The sequence below is a fragment of the Podarcis cretensis genome (genome assembly GCF_951804945.1).
Source record: "Podarcis cretensis genome assembly, chromosome: 7".
Classification (NCBI taxonomy): Eukaryota; Metazoa; Chordata; class Lepidosauria; order Squamata; family Lacertidae; genus Podarcis; species Podarcis cretensis.
The window spans coordinates 48,217,292-48,237,431 of NC_137176.1; the positions used below are offsets into that span (position 1 = coordinate 48,217,292).

General features: G+C 41.4%; 1 protein-coding gene across 9 annotated transcripts in view; it reads right to left on the reverse strand.

Moving 5' to 3' along the window:
- ZNF521 (zinc finger protein 521) overlaps positions 1–20,140 on the reverse strand; it is a 300,677-nt gene that overhangs the window by 31,807 nt on the left and 248,730 nt on the right. For 6 of the 9 annotated variants that reach the window (XM_079982617.1, XM_079982613.1, XM_079982611.1 and 3 more), the window contains 3 exons: positions 17,402–17,467; positions 6,600–6,731; positions 2,091–2,206 (listed from right to left, as the gene is read on the reverse strand). In XM_079982617.1, coding sequence (XP_079838743.1) covers positions 2,091–2,206; positions 6,600–6,731; positions 17,402–17,467 — 314 coding nt within the window. The remainder of the gene's footprint in view (positions 1–2,090; positions 2,207–6,599; positions 6,732–17,401; positions 17,468–20,140) is intronic. The other 3 variants (XM_079982616.1, XM_079982615.1, XM_079982614.1) reach the window with 1 other exon arrangement.

Consider the following 20,140-nt stretch of genomic DNA (forward strand, 5'->3'; position numbering starts at 1 on the left):
TTTCTATTGTATCTACTCCAGACGATCTCCTAAAAGTCAACTTTGAGAAAGCTCTACCTTCACTCATCACAGACAAGAATGAACTTCTCAGTAACTGACGGGACGGACATTCACAGACATAATCAGCTTTCGTGCCTTTTATTAGTGGAAGACTAAGACTATTGTTCTTTTTATTAAAAAAAAAATAGGCTCTGTATTTGAGGTGTCTAGATTCACAAGTTCTTTAGCAGGTGGAGAAGCTACATCCATTTCAACATAGGAATGCATAAGTTACAACCTTTAAGAACATCTCATTAAGAAGAAAAAAAGCATCGTTACATGTGGATACTTTTGTAAAATGGGAAATGGTTCAGAATCTTAATTTTCAGCAGGTGTAACAAAAACCATTCTTGGCAAATCTATAGCTGCTATGTGCGAGCAACTGAGAGACCTTTTAAAATAAATTCTAACTTCATGTAAGAGCTCTAGACTTGCTTTTCTGTTTCTCTCTAGAGAACTAATGTGTCCCAATGAAAGCAAAATATGGGTTTACAAATGAACACTAGGGACTCAAGAATTCTACTTTTAACAAAAGACAAAGCTTTCTTCTAAGTTCAAGAGAAGGACTGCCAGATGAGATTAAGCCCTGACATGGAGATTTCTGCATGGAATATTCAATCTATCAGGGGCAGGAGGGGAGAGAGAGACTATGTAGTATAATAATTAAAACAATTGATTTTTAATACCTTTTGTACATTTGCTATTTGCATAGTAATATGATTGCTACCTCTTGGTTCTACCACTCACCCAAGAACAGTTTAATTTTGACCTGACTTATTTCAGGAGCCTGAAAGAGACATCAATAAAGACCGCTTCATCACACATTACATTTTTAAAAATACGTCTAAAATGTGTTAAGTTTACACTTAAAAATGTAATATGTGGATGCAGTAGATGTGTATTTGTAATCGAATACATCTTACTGTCACACTAATCAGGGAGCACAGATTGGTCACAGCAGCCTGTTAAGTAATTACTCAATGGCAATGCGAATCCAGGTTTGCTGCCTTGTAATGTGTGAAATGACCCTAATGGGGATCTGTAGGTGGAAGTGGCAAAGTTGCAATTAGAGAAAGGGTTTGCACTTACACAAACACACTTTTGTTGTCACTGTCATGGTGTGTGTGGTGCACCTCTTCTCTACAACTGACGAGCAGGGACAAAGGAAAAGAGGGGTTTGTTGAGAAGATTGATGCATGTGGATGGTATTTGTGAATAGATGCAGGCCCTCAAAGAAGATTATTTTCTTTTGCTCCAGCTGGTCATCATCTTCTTCAGCTTTGACAGAGTGCAGGACAGAAAAGGTGCAGCACAAGCCCTAGGCCTTCACTGGAGGTTTTTAAAGGTATAGGCCTCTTCCCCAAGCTGCAACTTGCCAGTTTTATACATCAACCCTTTAATAAAGCTTTCAGTTCTCACACAGGAATATCCCTGTACTCCCAAGTTACAGCTGCCTTCTCACGGTCTCCAACTGTGTCTCAGCAGAGAACCCAGAAGCTGTATGGGGGCCGGGGTTGCAGCTGAAGGGTTAGCATGTCAGGCCAGTTGTACCATACAAATTCAAAGCACTTGAAATGGACAGCGCTTCCCTCAGATCCTTCCATGGTCAGAATCAAGACTGTTGGCAACTCCAACTACGACTCATTCAGTTATCGCTTCCTCCAGAGCGGAAGGTGTAACTAAAATTATACTTCTGTGCATTTGTTTCTTTCTTTGTGATACTACAAACTCTGCAGTTCTACCACAGTCTTACCTTCTTGTAATCTGGGCAAAGGATGAATCTACAAGACCTATCATCCTCCTTCAAGTCTGCAGCACAGAAATGTGTTCTCATGTAGAATCCCTAGCAGTTCTTAAGATGCAGCTTGGACAGTCTTACATATGGGCTAACTGCAAATATGTCTATCTACTGACCATCCCTAAGCTCAATTCTGATGAAGCATCATTGCACTTCACAGAAACCAGTCCTATGGATCCACCACGTGGACACCTTTGGTAAAGAATACATGCTACAACCATCTCTACTGAAACCCCTTCAATAAGCTGAGTACCTGCAGTTCTGTTTGGAAGAAGAACTTCTGTGGGCACTGTGTGCAGTCATAGATCTTGTCTTCTTGTCCATGGGCCGAAAAAATATGTTGCTGCAACTTGTTGGCTTGAACAAACACTGAAACATTAAAAAGAAAAAGTGAACTTTTTGTTATATCGTTTTATACATGGAAAGGCTTTTTTGTGAACATTTCCTCATTAACTCACAGCAATTGCAAAGGGTACAATTATCCAAGAACCCTGTAATTTCTGATTATACTGTTGCTATAATAGGCACCAGCCACGATTGCTCAGCTCTACATCCAAGTCCTAATTTTCTTTTCTTTGTAAAAGAACTGTGCTTATATGTCTGGTAAAAACATAATCAAATACCGTTTCAATCTCAAACACTAAGAAATGTACCTTTCCCCTCGCCACAATAATTTCAGATTGCACCACAATGTGCTGAACATCAAAAGCAACATTTGAAAATAAACAAATCCTTGCTACTGTGAAATATGGAAGCGACAGATACAATAGCACAAAAACACCCACCCACTATTTTTATTTATTTATGCATTTGCCCAAAACTTAAATCTAGCAAACTATTTCTATATTTAAATGTGTTAATGTTAAAATTATATCCCACAGCTACTTTGGGGCAATGTCTATAAACGTAAAACACAACTGCAGGTAAATTCTCTTTGGATACTTTAAGATCAACTCTGAGTACACACTGAATGCAAGGGTTTCAATAATATAAACATGTTCAATTTTAATGACTACAAAACAAGGCCCTAAGACTGTGTAACAGTTTACCTAGGAGACATACTATTAATAATTAAATTGTATATGCCAGAGGCAGTGTTTGGGTTGGCAGCACTGACTTCTGATGGATGCCTGGTGCACTGTGACCTAAAAAAAGTTTGCATCTACAATATTAATCTGTATAGGCAGGGAAAGGATTTATTAAAGACGTTGGCATTTAACTTTGACTCCATTCCTAATCATTAAAATAATTCTAATTGAATGCCAAGAAAAGAGAAGAGAAAAGAATTAGAATAGCGTTCTTGTGAGTCATACATTTTAATCACATTTCTCATTACCTTAAAAAGGATTGTATTCCATTTTCCATATAAAACTTGTATTGGTGATTTTTGGTTTTGTTAATATTCTACACACTAAAATAATTTAATAGCATATTACTCATAAAACATCATTGTTTATGATTAATGTGCTGTGTCTATTTACCCCATCAGCAAAAATGGAAAATGGGGTTTTTTATACATTTTACAGGGCCACTGGCTAAAATATTAAAGGATTATTGTTATTATTATTATTTTAATCAGGGAACTTATTTATGGTGAGAACCACAAGTACGGTTGCTTTTCATATGCTTTCTCGTATGCTGTTGTTTTTTAAAAATCCATCCTAAACTTAACTCTTTGAATCACAAGCTGTATTAAGGGAATAAAGGGGGGAAACGCTTACACACACACACACAGAGAGAGAGAGAGCGCGCGCAAAATCCTGTACAATTAATGCAAAAACTAAAATGCAAAAGAAATGCTTGAAGGAATTATTGAACCCAGATGCCTGACAAGCATACGGTTGAAAGCAAAACTATCTACAGCCTCAGACATCATTACTGCAAGCTGTGTAGTGAAAATTAACTAAATTGTTATAATGCAGGAAAACATGTCTAACTTGAATATGGGAAGGTAATAATCAGTAGCAGCAACTTCAACCAACAGAAGAGAAATCTTACTTTAATTTGGCTCTCGTAGTGGATGCCTGCATTTTATTGGGAATGGAGCTGCCAAACAAGAAGGACTAATACGAAAGTACGAAGGGTCATGTTTTCTTATCAAAGTGCATCAGTGGAGAACAAAAACCCCAAATTGCTTCCCGTTGATAGAGAGCTGTGCAAACCGCTGATTTTCCTCTTTTGGAAAAAAGAAATCCTGCATTTATTCACTATGATTCAGGGTATAATTTGAAGGCGCATTATTCCTGTCAAACATAAAAGGTCTGTATGCAGTCTTTATGGTTTAATTTTCAGCAACAGTTGCAGGTTTATGCTTCTTCCAGTATGTCAGTGTGTTTCGTACCCCTGCCAGGGTGGTAGGGGAGCTTGTCTTATTGGCAACAGATAGGCCTATAAACAGCAAATGCCTGAGGTTTCTCACAACAATGGAAAGGAAGGCATGGTTCCAAGTCATGACTCCTGGAGCATCAATTACCTCTGGTTGTGGGGAAGCAGTAACATGGGAAGGGGGCTTGAGGAGGTGGCAGTGCGAAGCTGATTTAAGGTGGGGACAAGGGGAGAGTGGAAGAGTACAGAGGTACAGAAGTAAGGAAAATGCACTTGATAGTTTCTTTGAGGGTATGGTTACCAGATGTCCCCGTTTCCCGGGGACAGTCCCTGGATTTACAAATCTGTCCCTGGACAAAATCCGTCCCCGGATTTCATTTAATGTCCATGGATTTATATTTTAAGTGTTGTAGATTTATTAATAGGGAATGAATGTTGTGTGATGGGTTCAACGGCACAAGACACATCATATGGGAACTTCTGGCGAGGCAATATGGCGGGCGTCATGGCAGCGAGCAGCTCCTGAAGCCAGCCAGAGCCAACTGCACTACGAGGCTGGCTCCAGGCTGCTGAGACTGCCGCTGCCGCCACCACTGCCAAGAGGGAACCGGGGACACCCGGCATATTGACTGGAGGAACCACTGACAGGGCCCTGCCCCGCGCAACCCAAATCGAGTCAGGAGCGAGAGCACCCGGCCGACTGCCCGGTGGCGCTCTGGGGCCAGAAAACCCCTGGAGGCGATGCAGGGAGAAGGAGGAGAGGAGAAGGAAGAGACAGAAAGAGGAAGGAGAAAAAAAGAGGGGAGCCCCAACCTTGCCGCCGCTTAGGAAAGGTAGGAGAGCACTGGGAGGGCAAGGACATGTGGCCAAGCCCAGGCCTGACCCATGGCGGGTTGCGCTCCAAGAGAGCAGGCTGGGGCCCAGAGGAAGGCTGTGCAGATGAGACCACCGAAGAGAAGATATTACTGCTTAATTTTTTTAAAAAACACACAAAACTTATTTTAATAACTTTTTTTTCCTCGTGTTTCTTTTAAAAAGGTTTCCCTGGATTCTTTGAAAAAAATCTGGTAACCTTATTTGAGGGAGTACACAATGGCAAGCACATCATTTAGTCACAGCAGAAGCATTACGTGGTAGCTGACGTTATGTGAAGGCAGTTTTCATAAACAGAACGTCAGAGACAGATCTATATAGAGTGTTCAATAGAGGTGTTATGCTGCAAGTAACTTGGTTAAGCGACATGTTATGTTTAATACATAGCTGTAAACTATGTGTGTGTGTTTAAATTCAGAAGTGGGAGGGCCAATCTGGATGAGGTGTCAGCACACATGGAAGGAAGGCTTAATCATCTCCTCCACAGCCACAACTCCTTCCCCAGGAAACTTCCCCCCTGCAGCAGTAAACAAATTTCACATTGGAGCCAATGGGGAGCTTTATTTATCTGTTTATTGGCAAAACGTAAATACTGCTTATTGAAAGAAAACGCTAAGAGGTTTACATAAAATGTAAAAAAATATTCATTAAAATAGCAATTAAAGCAGCAATTAATAGGAGACATAATAAAATTATAAAAATATAGATAAAAAGCAAGTTAGTTTTTTTTTTAAAATACACATCTATGACTATGGAGACGTAGCTTCTCATTGTTTTCTTGCTTATAGAAAATCCTTTAAAAAGGCGTTAAAATGTTACATGTTTAGGTAGGCTTGCTTCAACAAAAAAGCTTTTAGCAGCTATTGAAAACTGTACCACCCAGACTTAGATCAGATTTGCACGTTTATACCCAAAATATTATACACAATGTGTAGTTTGATGCGCTGGGCTGAATACTTGAGGGATAAACATGGTGAATCTGATCTAAGTACGGGTATATGTAGAAGATCCCCTACCACCTCAAACGTGGCTTCTTGGGTCAGCGTGTGCCTGGTTCTACATGCAGACATGAAGACACAGAGGCCAATCAGCTTAAATGGAGCATGACTTGAGAATGCTCTGCTGAAAACAAGTATTCCAACAGCCCCACAGACACGTGATCTTCCTTTGAGAATGTATGTACATCAGATAGGAATGTAGCAGGATACAATGGGGATTCATCTCACTTTGTGGTTAGAGCAGTGTGGCATGTGGAAGATGAGATACAGTAGAGGGGAGGAAACAGGCAGAAATCGGAACCTTCTGCTCAGCACATGGGGTCTCTGGAACCCACCCTATTGATACGATTAAAACATATTGTGTGAGAGTGTGCTTGCAAAAGCAATTCAGGTAGATGGAGGTCCAATCTTTCTGCACACTTGACTTTTAAAATAATTCCTAATCAATACCACTAACGAGCACAAATCTAATACTTGCATGCAAGCTGACCTGAAGTCAATGTCTGGCATAAATAGCACCATTTGAGAATGTGCATGAATAAAACGAACAGTTCCTGAATACTCACCTGTAAAGCAGACTGGACATTTGAAGGTCCCTCCCATTCCTTCAAAGCTGTGTTCTATCAGATGGCACTGTAGTTTGGCAGGAGAATCAAATGTCTGGTTGCAGAGCTTGCACTCGTGGTTTAGTCCTTCATCTAGTGGGAAAAAATATGAGAAAAGTTTATTGTCACTTGCGATGCTTGAAACCCAATCTCTTGCTAAAGAATTCCAGGATTAGAATTTATGCAGGATCATGAAAATATACTTCATGTACTAAGCAGCTTTTCATCTTGTTCCAATCAGCAACCGCTACACCTCCCCAAATATTTATTCACTAATTAGAAGTATGGTGCACACATGCAATAGCACTTGATACCTGCTAACATAAATGCTGGTGCACCAGATTTTAAGTCAGATAAATATGATAGGTACAACTCAATGGCCTTGACTAGCATCATTCTATCCCATTGGCTATGTCAAAATAAGGGTGGGCAGATATACTGTCAGGCCCCTTGTTGCTATTAACCCCTATCAGTTAATGTGCACCCCAAAAATTAGCACTGGCTTTTCCAAGTAATGAGGGGAGGAGAGAGAGAGAGAGAGACAGAGAGAGAGAGAGAGAGAGAGAGAGACAGAGGTCAAACACCTTTTAGTTAAACAGACTGACTGCAGAGTATATTATTATGTACTGTAATATGCAAATTCTCAATAGAGCAGCCAGCAAGTGTACTCACAAAAAATCCCCATCCTAGTCTTCGCTTTCTATCTTGAACTTTCATATGTATCCTTCCACTCTAGCCTTTCCTCTATATGAAAACCAAAAATGCTGTGCAAATCCTTGCTACTTGGGTTGGTCTTTAGTAGCAAAGAACTTGCATGTACTGATGATTGGGGGCGGGTGGATAAGAAAATTCAGGATTTTTATTTTTATTTCAATTCTGTGAGCTGTTATGTTAATTTTTGGTATTACATCAAGGGGGTTGGGGAGTTGTCTCTAAATTTGTATGGTATCTGAAATCTTTTCCTATGACAACTAATTACCCAGTATCTTTAATGCTTGAACTAGTCTCCCCACCCCCTGCTCACCCACAATACACTTTATTATTAATAACTATCCTACTAGCCTCAATGGTCTTTTATTTGTTCAGCTACAGGCAATCCTAGCACCACCAAATTGATCCTAAAACCTTCCCTGCTCTGAGCTGCAGGCCCTTGGTGCCCTCCCCCCTCCCTTCCATCTTAGGCCTACCATTAGTCTTTCTTCCCAAAAGTGTTGCAAGCTCCTTTCATTCCGCCATGGGAACAGTGATAGGTTGTCCTACTTAGAAACAGTTGCTAGGTAAGATGCAACTTCCAGCTCTGTTGTGCAGGGTTCAATTCCCTCAGCAGATCTCAGGAAAGGTCCTTCTTTATGTCACTAGTGTGTTATACAAATAGTTTGATCTTGCAGGTAAAATCACTATCCGATTAATAAACACACACACACACACACACACACACACACGATTGTCCCTGGTACAACATTCAAGCAAGATTAGAGGGAAAGGATTTTTAAAGCACATCTTCCTAAGCATAGTTTGCTTAATATGACTGGTAGCTATGACTGATATAGAAATGAATGAAAACTGAAGAGGATAACTACCAAATTAACAGATCATATATAACTTGCAGCCTAAATGGCCATCGGTTGGCTATTCTACCAGACTGTATCCATCTAAAACAGGGAAAAGTAAATTGATTTATATTTCTGATGCATTGGTTCACAGTTACCTGAACTCTAATTTAATCTTAATGTACACATGCACAATTAATAAACTGCTACACTGGCTTCCTGAGCTCTAGCAAGGGATCTAGGTGATGCCTCACCCAGTGGTTGGGAAACAATGCTACTAGTGATAGATAACAGCATTTCCACTAGTTACCAACCCCTGTTCTCATGGCAAATGCTCAGGCGAGTCAAAAACAGCACCAGCAATTGCACAGCCTTTAGGCCAAGTACAGTTAACATGGTGCCCAGTGGCCCTGCTGGCTGAGACTGATGTGAATGGCCACAACATCTGTCTTGGCCACTCCTGCTCTAAGCTGTGTAGTCTTGAGATTCTAGATGTGCTTACGGCTTGCTAAAGCTCAACTGTACCAATGTGAGAGGAAGCATTTGTCACTTCCTCCATGTTTATGACAGTGGTTACTTTGATGTCATTACACAGTCCAAAGTAGCTTGTTCTTCTTCCAGCTCATGATCTAGGACAGTTAGATGGACCACTTGGTAAGCATATATGTTTCCATAAATTGATTCAGGATAATGCATGGCAGAAATGCGATATATTAAGAACTGTAATCAGTGAGTTTCTTTCTTTCCTTAATTGTCTTGTTGTATTACATATCCTTCCTTTTTTGTTTCCTGAATTTAAACTTTAAAATAAAATTCAATGTTTTTCTAAAATGTAAGACTTATGTTCACCAAGTCCACATTTTAAACGACTACATATCCCAGTAGGGTTGAATACAGATGTTGTTAAGAAGACGGAGTAAATGCCTAGTCCTCACATCAATCCTGATTTTTAATATCTTAAAATTCTGAAATTAATAGTGTAATAGAAGATTAGGCCGAGCATCTAGTATCTGGCCTATGACAGTGGTCAGTAACAGCTGCTTCAGAGGAAGGTGGAAATCCCCATAATAGCCATATTATGCACTGAGTAATCTTAGGAGGGATTTTCCCCCCATGAATATTTGTGTTGATATGCACACTTAAAGCAAGTGGAAAGAAAGGAGCTCAGCTCTGGATCTTTCATCCGTCAAGGTGAAGATAAGCAATGCCAACCTCTGAAATGCTAGCCAAATGCAAATCAGCAATGTCAGGCACTACAAAGCAACAGAAAGCGAGGGGTATTTCACAAAGTATTCCTATGGGGGGTGATCGAGGTCCCACCACTCGTTTTGTTGACTAATGAAAGTTTTCACTTTTGTAATTAGAGGGAATGCTACTGGTGAAGATATCTGTCTTTACACTGCCTTAATTATTAGCTTAGGCAGGTTTACTTTTTTCTTTGTGTATAGAATCATAGAACTGTTGAGTTGGAAAGGGATCACAAGGGTCATCTAGTCCAACCCCCCGCAATGCAGGAAACTTTGCCCAGTGTGAGGTTCAAATCACCACCACCACCACCACTACCCTGAGATTAAGGGTCTCATACCCTACCAAATGAGGTATTTGTGATCTACAGTAAGTAAAGGTTTCTTGGACCATATGCAATATTTCTGTAAAGCTGTTAACTCACATACAGTCATACCTCGGGTTAAATATGCTTTGGGTTGAGCGTTTTCAGGTTGCGCTCCGTGGCAACCCGGAAGTAACAGAACGCGTTACTTCCAGGTTTCGCCGCTCACGCAGACGCTCAAAATGACGTCACATGCATGCGCAGAAGCGGAGAATCGTGACCCGCGCATGTGCAGGTTGCGTTCACTTCAGGATGCGAATGGGGCTCTGCAATGGATCCCGTTCACATCCAGAGGTACCACTGTATTCTCCTCATTTCCCACTTTGATCCTCACTACCTTTTAGGGACGCAGGTGGCACTGTGGGTTAAAGCCTCAGCGCCTAGGACTTGCCGATCGAAAGGTCGGCGGTTCGAATCCCTGCGGCGGGGTGCGCTCCCGCTGCTCGGTCCCAGCGCCTGCCAACCTAGCAGTTCGAAAGCACCTCTGGGTGCAAGTAGATAAATAGGGCCCGCTTACCAGCGGGAAGGTAAACGGCGTTTCCGTGTGCGGCTCTGGCTTGCCAGATGCAGCTTTGTCACGCTGGCCACGTGACCCGGAAGTGTCTCCGGACAGCGCTGGCCCCTGGCCTCTTGAGTGAGATGGGCGCACAACCCCAGAGTCTGTCAAGACTGGCCCGTACGGGCAGGGGTACCTTTACCTTTACCTTACCTTTTAGGAAAGTAAAAGTGCTATGGGCAGCAACAGCACTGAACTGTGACTGACCCAGTAGAGGAAACACCAAGTGACTATCTGGCCCAGGATGACTGCAACCCTTCTGAAAATACCTTGGTTTTCAGACACCTTTTTAAAACAATTGACTTTGGAAAGGTCAGCTGCATACACTTCTACAGTTCTTCCACCATAACATTTCAGTTCCTGTTGCTCCTTGTAAATATTGCAAGATTAGAAGAAGTGGAATGGTGACTGGAAGGAAAGCTGTTTTGCACCCCCACCCCCACGCCCTCTCTAGTCACAGAAAATCTTAAAATTTTAGAAAATACTGAATGTCACAACTAAACAAACAGACAGTGAAAAGCTACCCTGGCAGTTTACACCTGGGATAAATATGAAGTGAAGTGGAGTGCCAGAACATCCCTTCAAGAGGTCATTCTTCCTCTCTCCTATATCCACTTCAAAGCTACATTCTTTCAGCAAATGTATTAGGGAGGGGATCTTAAAAGTGCTGAACAGCTTAAAAAAATTCAATCAGAATAATCTGCTCTTTAGAAAGGTGGTGGATGACAGTAATTGGAAAATACTGTCTGACTCATTTATTAAAGTGAGATTCAGAGTCAATTGATTTAATAACCATTAGAATATTCTATTAAGGATTTAATAGGTTGGCACGGTCCTATTTTTTATTAAGAGTTATAGGTGAGGAATAAGCAATTCTATGGAATTTCTAGGCAACTGCTTGCATGGATTAAGATAAAAATACAGCTTGCAAATTAGGTACCCAGGAGCTGCTGTAGTGCTGATTCACACAACCATTTCCCCCCAGTCAGAAACAAAGTGACTTCTGAGCAGTCATCTCAAGGAAGAGATCCAAGCTGAGGACACTAATTATGGGTTCCTCATGTGCACTGTTGCCAGAAGACTTATTTTTAGGCCCTTTCTCATGTGTGGTGATGGAAAAGAGTGCTGCACGAGGAAGCCATTCACAAGACCTACATCCATGTGGGGATGTAGTTGGAGATGAATGGATGGAAGTCTCCCCAGAGAGGAAAAACACGAACTGGTTCTTTGGAAGGGGTGGGAGAGAAAGAGGAAGAAGAAGGACTATAAAACAATTAAGCTTTCTGGTTCATAGAAAAGAAATGAGTTTTGGATCTGTAGCTTTCCAATTCAAAAAAAGATAACTGATAACAGCAACAATTAAAAACATAGAATACCCAGTTGCCTCCTGTCCATATTACCTATCAGATCTACACCTGCTGAGCATTAGTCTGGTGCTCCCAGACCATTTGCTGAGCCTCTGATCTGATACATATTAAGGTAAGCAGGCTTAATCTTTAGTCCAGTGTGCTACTGCAACAATGAAACAAAGAGGGGGAAAAACCTAGTATGATGAAGTTCCCAAGAATGGGCTGCCTTCATGACACAAAGGGGTCCATACCATGAAAAAGGCAATGGGCCCTGATGACACATGGGCCCCACTCATGGCGCCCAGTTATTCTGTGAGAATGGTTGCTGCGCTAAAGCATAGCGGTGCAGACCTCTGTGTACTGTAGTGTTTCCCGAGAGCTGGAACCCTGATCGCACATGGCTCCAGCTTCAGGGGAAGCTTACGTACATAGACATCTATCTGGCCAGGCTTCCATTTCTCAGATGTCCACATCTAACAGATGAACAAAGGGAAACCACATGTTGTTCGGGTTAGGACAACAGCCACAGCCCTGCTGCCCATTAAATTGTTAAATTAAATTTTTCCAGAACCAAAACATGGTACTTTGAGAGCACACAAAATCTATCATCCCTGCAGCGGGATGATAGATTAAATTTTTACTGTATTTTTGGTTTTTATGGAAGCCGCCCAGAGTGGCTGGGAAGGCCCAGCCAGATGGGCGGGATATAAATAATAAATTATTATTATTATTATTATTATTATTATTATTATTATTATTATTATTGTGTGGTGCACCTTCGTGTGTGTAACACGCTGCGGAGGCTGTTGCATGGAAGTAGCAGACTGTATAACAAATAAAGCGGGTTTTACAGCTGGACCTCTGTTCTATTTTGCTTATGTTTGTTCCATGCCTTGGAGCAGCCTTTCTCAACCTGTGGGTCCCCAGATGTTGTTGAACTACAACTCCCATCACCCCTAGCTAGCAAGGCCAGAGCTCAGAGATGATGGGAGTTGTAGTCCAACAACATCTGGGGACCCACAGGTTGAGAACCGCTGCAGGGATGATAGATTTTGTGTGCTCTCAAAGTACCATGTTTTGGTTCTGGAAAAATGTTTTGTTAATACATGCCTTGCTTTTCATGTGTAAAGTGGGGTGCTAGAACATCAGGAAGCACCTACTGGACATTTCCTGCAATATTATTAGCGACTTTTGACAAAACTTTTGCACACGTGCATATACTATATTTTAATATTTTTTTATGCAATTAAAAACAGTCAAACATAGATTTTTTTAAAAAAAAACAGCTGCAAGGAAATGTAAAATATAATTTAAATTAAACCAAATAAGACTGTTCTCATACAATATTAATCCTAAAACAGAGCAGTCTGCTACTGCGCTATCCCAACTCCAGATTGCTCATCCAGCAACTACCTATCACAGTCAGAAGTAAGGACCTTTGAGTTTAATGGGCTTTTCCTAGGTAAGTGTATAGAATTACAGCCTTAAGGTCACAGAGAAGTGCATCATAGTAGTAGAGATGTGCCCCTTCTGTTCTACAATTTTGCAAACCACTTACTGTTGTTGGTTTTTAATGTTCTATTGCCTCCCAAGGATTGCGCTGACAAGAAGTCAACATACTGCTATGGCAATTATTCCATTAGTGCAAACATTTCAGCTTGCAAGATAGAATGATATCCCCTCTCTTTCCCTTGTGTACTGTTGGGCAGGGGTGTGTGTCTCCTGACACCCCAGAAGCAACTGGGGGGCATGGGGCAAAGGGGAGGAGGGGAAATCCCACTTGGGCCAGCAGAAATCATTGCACAAGCTTCTGCTACTGGGACTTGATCTGGCCCTATGTCTAGCCGCATATCTTGGCTTTTTAAAGAAGAGCATGAATAGTAACATACCTGCTACACACACCCTGCAACAAAGCTGTCTTCCCTGTCCACTATGTGCTGATGGGACATTGCACTAGAGTCGCTGGGTGAGACCAATGGGAATACCAGGCAATGGATAAAATGTAGTTGGAGCATGTTGTGGCAATTCATACTGAAAGGTGTCTATATAGTCTCTCTTCTTTTCACCAAGTCTAAGTCAGATGAATACGTCTATAGGATAAGGCCCTCTTAATAGCTGTTGGTCAAACTCTGTTTCCTCTCTTTAACTTGGGAATCAAATGGCCTGCAGTTTTCTGGCTCTCCAAAGTGTTCACAGCTGCATCAAACCAACACTTATTTCCCACCCCCACCCGTTTCACCTAGGCAAAGAGCACACATTTAAAGACTTAATACAGAAATTAACATTGCCTGAAGACCTCCAGCATATGCTCATCATTCCTCCCTGATTGTAATGGGCCTTCTGTCATTTACAATTTCTCAAGAATTATCACCCCAAACTCCACAATTCAGGCATATAGCAGCAAGGAAATGGAGATACTAAAATCAAATATACAGCTGGGATTTGCTGGAGGGAAATGTTTACAGTACTGGAAGAATCTGCTACTGCAAAAATGTAGACTAAAGTTTAAATAATTATCAATTCTTTATTTTTGGACATGGAGCAAGCTGGTGGATTTTTTTTTTAAAAACAACAACACCACTTATCTTATACCTAGACTTCAGAAAAGCATTACAACATACTGAATTTTAAAAACAACAAGACATGGTCCTTCTTGGATCATACCACTTGATTCTGCAGGTGGCAAGACATATCTAAATCTCCCCTGTGAGAAACTCCTTGCATGAAGAAAACTAGCAGATCAGGGAGAAGGATATAAAACATTCAGCAGGCTGCACCACCTTGGAATGGAGGTCAGGGAGTGCATGTATGAATACTACTATGTGTAAACAAACAAACAAACAAATCCTTGCATATGGAAAGCTAACCTGCTATGTTTCTGTGTGCAGAAAGGCTTTTTATAAAAACATAGGAAGAACATTCAAACGTGATTTACCCCCTACAGCCTGAAGACAGCGTATGACATGCATTTTCTATACATTTGATTTGATTACAAGTGGGCAGTTAAAACACACACATAAAGCCATATTTCATTAGTTACACAATTAGCCATGTAGCTCAGTGCAATCCATATTAACTGCCAGAGATCTTTCCCAACCCTGTTACTCAAGTTCCTTTTTTAAAACTTGAGATGCCAGGGACCGAACCAGGGACCTTCTGCATGCAAAGCGTGAGCTCTACCACTGAGCTGTGGCCTCCTCCCAAGAAATGCCATGCTGGGGCACACTAATGGTAATTCTAGTCAAGCATTCTGTCCTCTTAACTGCAGACAAAAGATGCCACAGGGAAGATCACAAGCAGGGAATCATCATGATAGCTTTCTCTATTGTTAGCTTCTAGCATCTGGTAGTCAGAAATAGACTGTATCGTAAGAGGGAAATTGGGTATGCATCACAAAGTTACATTACGCTGTTGCCATTGCGCCCTATATTATATGGAATACTCAAAAAATGATCTCTGTATTTCTCTTTCTTTCTTTCTTTCTTTCTTTCTTTCTTTCAAAAAGTGCAACAGAAATTATTGGTCTGAATTTAGACTTTGAACTAACTGAAGCAGTATGTCTCCCGCTCTCCCACTCACACCAAATATTGGTAACTTAAGTGGAATAAAGTGCCAGTTCCTAGCTCTCAGTTCTAGCAAGACTGAAGTTATAGTAGATGACCCTAGACAAATGCCTAGAGCAACAATTTGTTAGAGGCAGTAGCTCTGCTTCCGCAGCAGACGGAATGGACCTTCCCTCCACAGGGTTGTTAATACAGTGCATGTATTTTTGCAGCTTTTGGAGCCAATAAATTACAAAAGGAAGGGATGGAGGACCTAATGTTATAGAGAAGAAAGAAACAGGTGTGCCAGAAGCAGTGGGAAAGGGCAGGAGAGGATTCCCATGGGATTAAGCTGCATGTTATTATAGTGCAGCAGCTGACTGGAAGCCAGGGGCTAGAATTGTCTGGAGGTGATGTATGGGAGATAGTTCTATCTTTGGGTAGAAGAATGGAGGACATGAACTTTGGTCTCTTCCATGTTTCTAGCCAAGCAAGGCAACCTGGGGAACAGGTGGGTTGAGGAAACCCCATTCGGGCTCAGTAAGCCAGAGACGGCTGGGATAGGTAATAAGTGCCTGGGAATTCAAAGATTCATATGTCTATATTGATCTGAAATCTTTAAACATTTTCCCCAAACAGCTTAGATTTGTATGTGTTATTGGGTACATGTTCTGAGGTTGACATGATTATTGGTTCACTTATATTCAGAACATTTGACTGAATGAAAATTAATTATAATTAAAAAAAAAGGCCTGCTAACAATTTTGAGGAAGGAAAATATCATATTTTTTGCTCTATAGGACTCACGTTTTCCCTCCTAAAAAGTAAGGGGAAATGTGTGTGCATCTTATGGAGCGAATGCAGGCTGCGCAGCTATCCCAGAAGCCAAAACAGCAAGAGGGGTTGCTGCTTTCCCTGCCCAGCTTGCTGTTCTGGCTTCTGAGATTCAGAATATTTTTTTTCTTGTTTTCCTCCTCCAAAAACTAGGTGCGTCTTTTAGAGCGAAAAATACGGCACTCAACATTTTTCTTTTGCCAAGTAGGTTCTAAAACATAACAAAAATGAAGCTATTAAAATACACCTGTCATACCCGTGTGTGTGTGTGTGTGTGTGTGTGTGTGTGTGTAAGCTCCACATGCACCCATGCCAAATGTCTTATGCTGCTCTCACTAAAGATAGCTGAGCATTTCTAAGTACACACATAAGCCCACTATCAATGCTTTCCCTTTGCTGGTATCCATGTACATCAGCCCTTCCCTGTGGGCCACGTGTGTCACATCCCAAACAAGGGGAGGTACTGGTGTGGGAAGTACACTGAATTCCGGGAGACCCATGTGATGCTGAGTTTCAAGCAATATTACTGTGAACTGAGAACTTTGCCTGGTGAATGGCAACCACATCATAAAGTCTGAACCAGGCCGTAGTCAGTGTGGAATCAGGGCTCATATAGTACTCAGAATTACAATGTACCGTATTTTTCGCTCCATAACACGCACCTGACCATAACACGCACATAGTTTTTAGAGGAGGAAAATCTGTAGGCATGCCGTAGGCATTCCCTCCATAACACGCACAGACATTTCCCCTTACTTTTTAGGAGGAAAAAAGTGAGTGTTATGGTGCAAAAAATATGGTAGTTAAATTAGGTGTGTGTCTATATTGCAAGCAGCTATTATACCAATTCTTCCCCAGGCACCTTGGATACTGTAGTTCTACGAGGATGTTCAGAATTCTCTGTAAGAGATTACTCACCTCACTCCAAGAGCTACTACAATTTCTAAGTTCCTTGGGGAACAAGTCATGAAATGTTTTAAGCTTTTTTGGACATCCCCTCAAGTTCTAGGTTCTAATTGTGTGCTTGTATGACATTTCTGTCTCTGAAATAAGTTCCTTACCCTGCCTTTCAGCAGCAAATCACATAAAATTATAGTAAAATTGATGGTTAAAGCTGTGTGTTTCTGAGGGGAGAAGTATGATGAATAAGAGTCACATTAACATTATGGAAAATGTAGTTTAGTTGAAATCAAAAGGTTTTTGGCCTATTTTAAAGCACTGATTCTCTTAATCAGTATTGCTGTGTCAAGTGTATTATTATTTTTTAAGCGTTGGTGATATTTCAAGAGATAGCTTTCTCTGTCATTGATGTTAAATACCTACTAGTATTTCCCACCCGTCTGGGACTTCTGGAACTGGTGGAAGTACTGGTATATCTACCATCGAGTTCTACACAAAAAAAACAAAAATTGGTAAAATTGAAAGAGGATACTTCATGGACACTTCATGCAGCATAAACTAAATGCTACCTGTTCTAAAGTCACATCTACAGGGAAAACAATCTTTTAACACTGAGACAAGCAGTCAGTCAATATGAATTCCACAGTACAGTGGATCAGTCATACGAATGGAGCATTACTGACAACTCTTTCATCAACTAATTTTTGCTCAGGATGTAGAGCAAGTGTCTCAAGAGCTGCCTACAGAAGAAACCAAGGGGTAGGGGTGGAATGGCCAGAGAACTGCCGGCTACCTCTGAAGCATTATTTGTTTTTCTAAATATTATAAATAATCAAATTTGTTGGTCATGCTGATATACAAAGGCTTGACACAAAGCAGTTTTGATACACTGCCCTTTTCTTTTTGTGTTTTTTTTGGTATTCATTAACGTTTTCAGGCAGCATGAGGAACGCCACTAGATACTGTTGGGTCCTCTTTTTCGTGTTACCAGGAATGATGTGGTTGCCACCTCTGTGGCTGCTCCCATGTTGCTCTGGGTAAAAAGTACCTCTTCCGCTCACTTGGTTAGGGCGGGTCCCTTGGCTGTTATTACTGATCCATGAAGTATGTCACCAAAGGGGAAGGCAACCATGCAATCTGCTCTATCCAGGTTACCTTAGCCTCAATGGAACCCCTTTTCTGTGACTGGCACCTAAGTAACTGTTGTACCATTTAAATGCCCCAGCCTAGTCATGTGAGCCTTTCTTACAGCATTTGGACCCTGTCCCACAGCAGACCGCTAATTATGATGTGTGCAATCTGCTCCCACCTCACATGGTTGAGCTTAAATAACAAGAGCTGGTCACAGAAACATGTAGCTATTAGCAGACTAGCCTGCAAACAACCTTAGAGGAAGTAACAAGCACACCACTCCAGGAAACATGTGACCAGGTTTTTGCCTACTGCCATCTATATCCAGTGGTTCTCTCTCTCTCTCTCTCTCTCTCTCTCTCTCTCTCTCTCTCTCTCTCTGTGTGTGTGTGAGTGAGAGAGAGAGAGAGAGAGCGAGAGAGCAAGAAAGAGTGTGCAAATACCAGGGTGGGAAGAGAGAGAGAGCTCTGTTGCGGCTGATAGGTCAAGCTTAGAATCATAGGGAATTTATATAACCCAGAATCTCCAATCCTAGGGCTTTGGGGGGCGGGGGGAGGAGGAAAGTGAATCCCTTTCAATTGCACCCACCCAGACCAATCAACTTTTAAAGGATGCCTAGCCAACTGGTCTGCAGTTTGACAGGTTCCTTACCCAGGGGCACCTCTCTCATGCCTCATGCTATTTTCAGACCAGTTGCTCACAAAACACTGCAGGAGAGATTCCACACCTCCCCCCAAACTCTGTAAAAGCTACACTTGTGGGGAAATCTCTGCAGCTATCCTTCTGAAATGGCTTTATCCCCTCACCTTAACGCCCCCCCCCGATGCCTACACATTTCTGCCAAAATTTTAAAAAGTTATATACATTTCCTTAAAAAAATAAATAAATTAAAAAGGCACCTAGCACCAAAAATGAACACCTGGACTTACTTGCCTGTAATTTGGAAGGTATAACCCACTCTGAAGGGACTACTTGGTCTGCAAATTTTAACAATTTCTGATGAAAAGTGGGGGGTGGGGGGGGAGTTATAGCAGTTTTACTTCCTACAAAGTGAATGGGAAGAAACAAAGCCTCGATTTTTTGGAAGTGGACTTGGCCTCAGACCCAGAGATGAACTAAGCAGCTACCAAAGCCCTTCAGACCAAGGTGGGCTGTCCCCTGAGGTCTGAACCACATATTGTGGGGTTGGTGTACACACCTAATATTTAGTGCAATACAAAGGACCATCAAAATGTGATGCTAAGTAAAGGGCCTAAATTGGAGAAAGCCTGAGATGAAGATTCTCCCAGAGGTGCCTTGCTTCCCTCCTAACCAGATGTCTTGCTTGGTGAAGGTAGGTGCATAAACTTAAAGGAATAGATTTGTGAGTCACCTGCTGAATGCATAGCAGTAAAAGTTGTCTGTAAGATGTTGATACAGTAGGTAGCATGGACATATATTTTAAATTAATACGGAACTGACCAACCCTATATGTTAAATGATGCTTGATAACTCCTTAAATGCTAGGGAAACTGTTCCCTCTATCCTAGGATATTATTCCCTAGACAGAATAGAAAAACTATTCCCTAAGGATAATAGGGAAGCAAACGAAACCATGGCGGGTGGAGGGTGGATTAGTATGGGAATGGCATGTATTATTTTTTTCCATTTTCTATGTCTTCTTTATCATGTCAACAACAAAAAAAGCAGAAAATAAAATTCACTGGGCTCAAAAAGATGAAAGGCCTCACACATTCAAATGCAAGCAGGTAAGATCTCAATTAGCCGTACCTGAGTAAACAGGCTTGGCTTTACTGTACTGACACATTAGCTTTGTTGCTGTTAAGCCCCTGCCTTCTTATGCAACTTTTTCATTCCCCCAGCATTCAGCATAGTGCATTGTTTTGGGAATGGTGGTATTCATAATCTTTTATTAGTTACACACCATCTCATCCCTTTCATTCAGATTTTGGGTGCAATCTACCAGTCAGTCTACTTTCTTCCTGTACAGCTTTCTTCCTGTGCAGCTTGCACAAGATTCCCACACAAGTC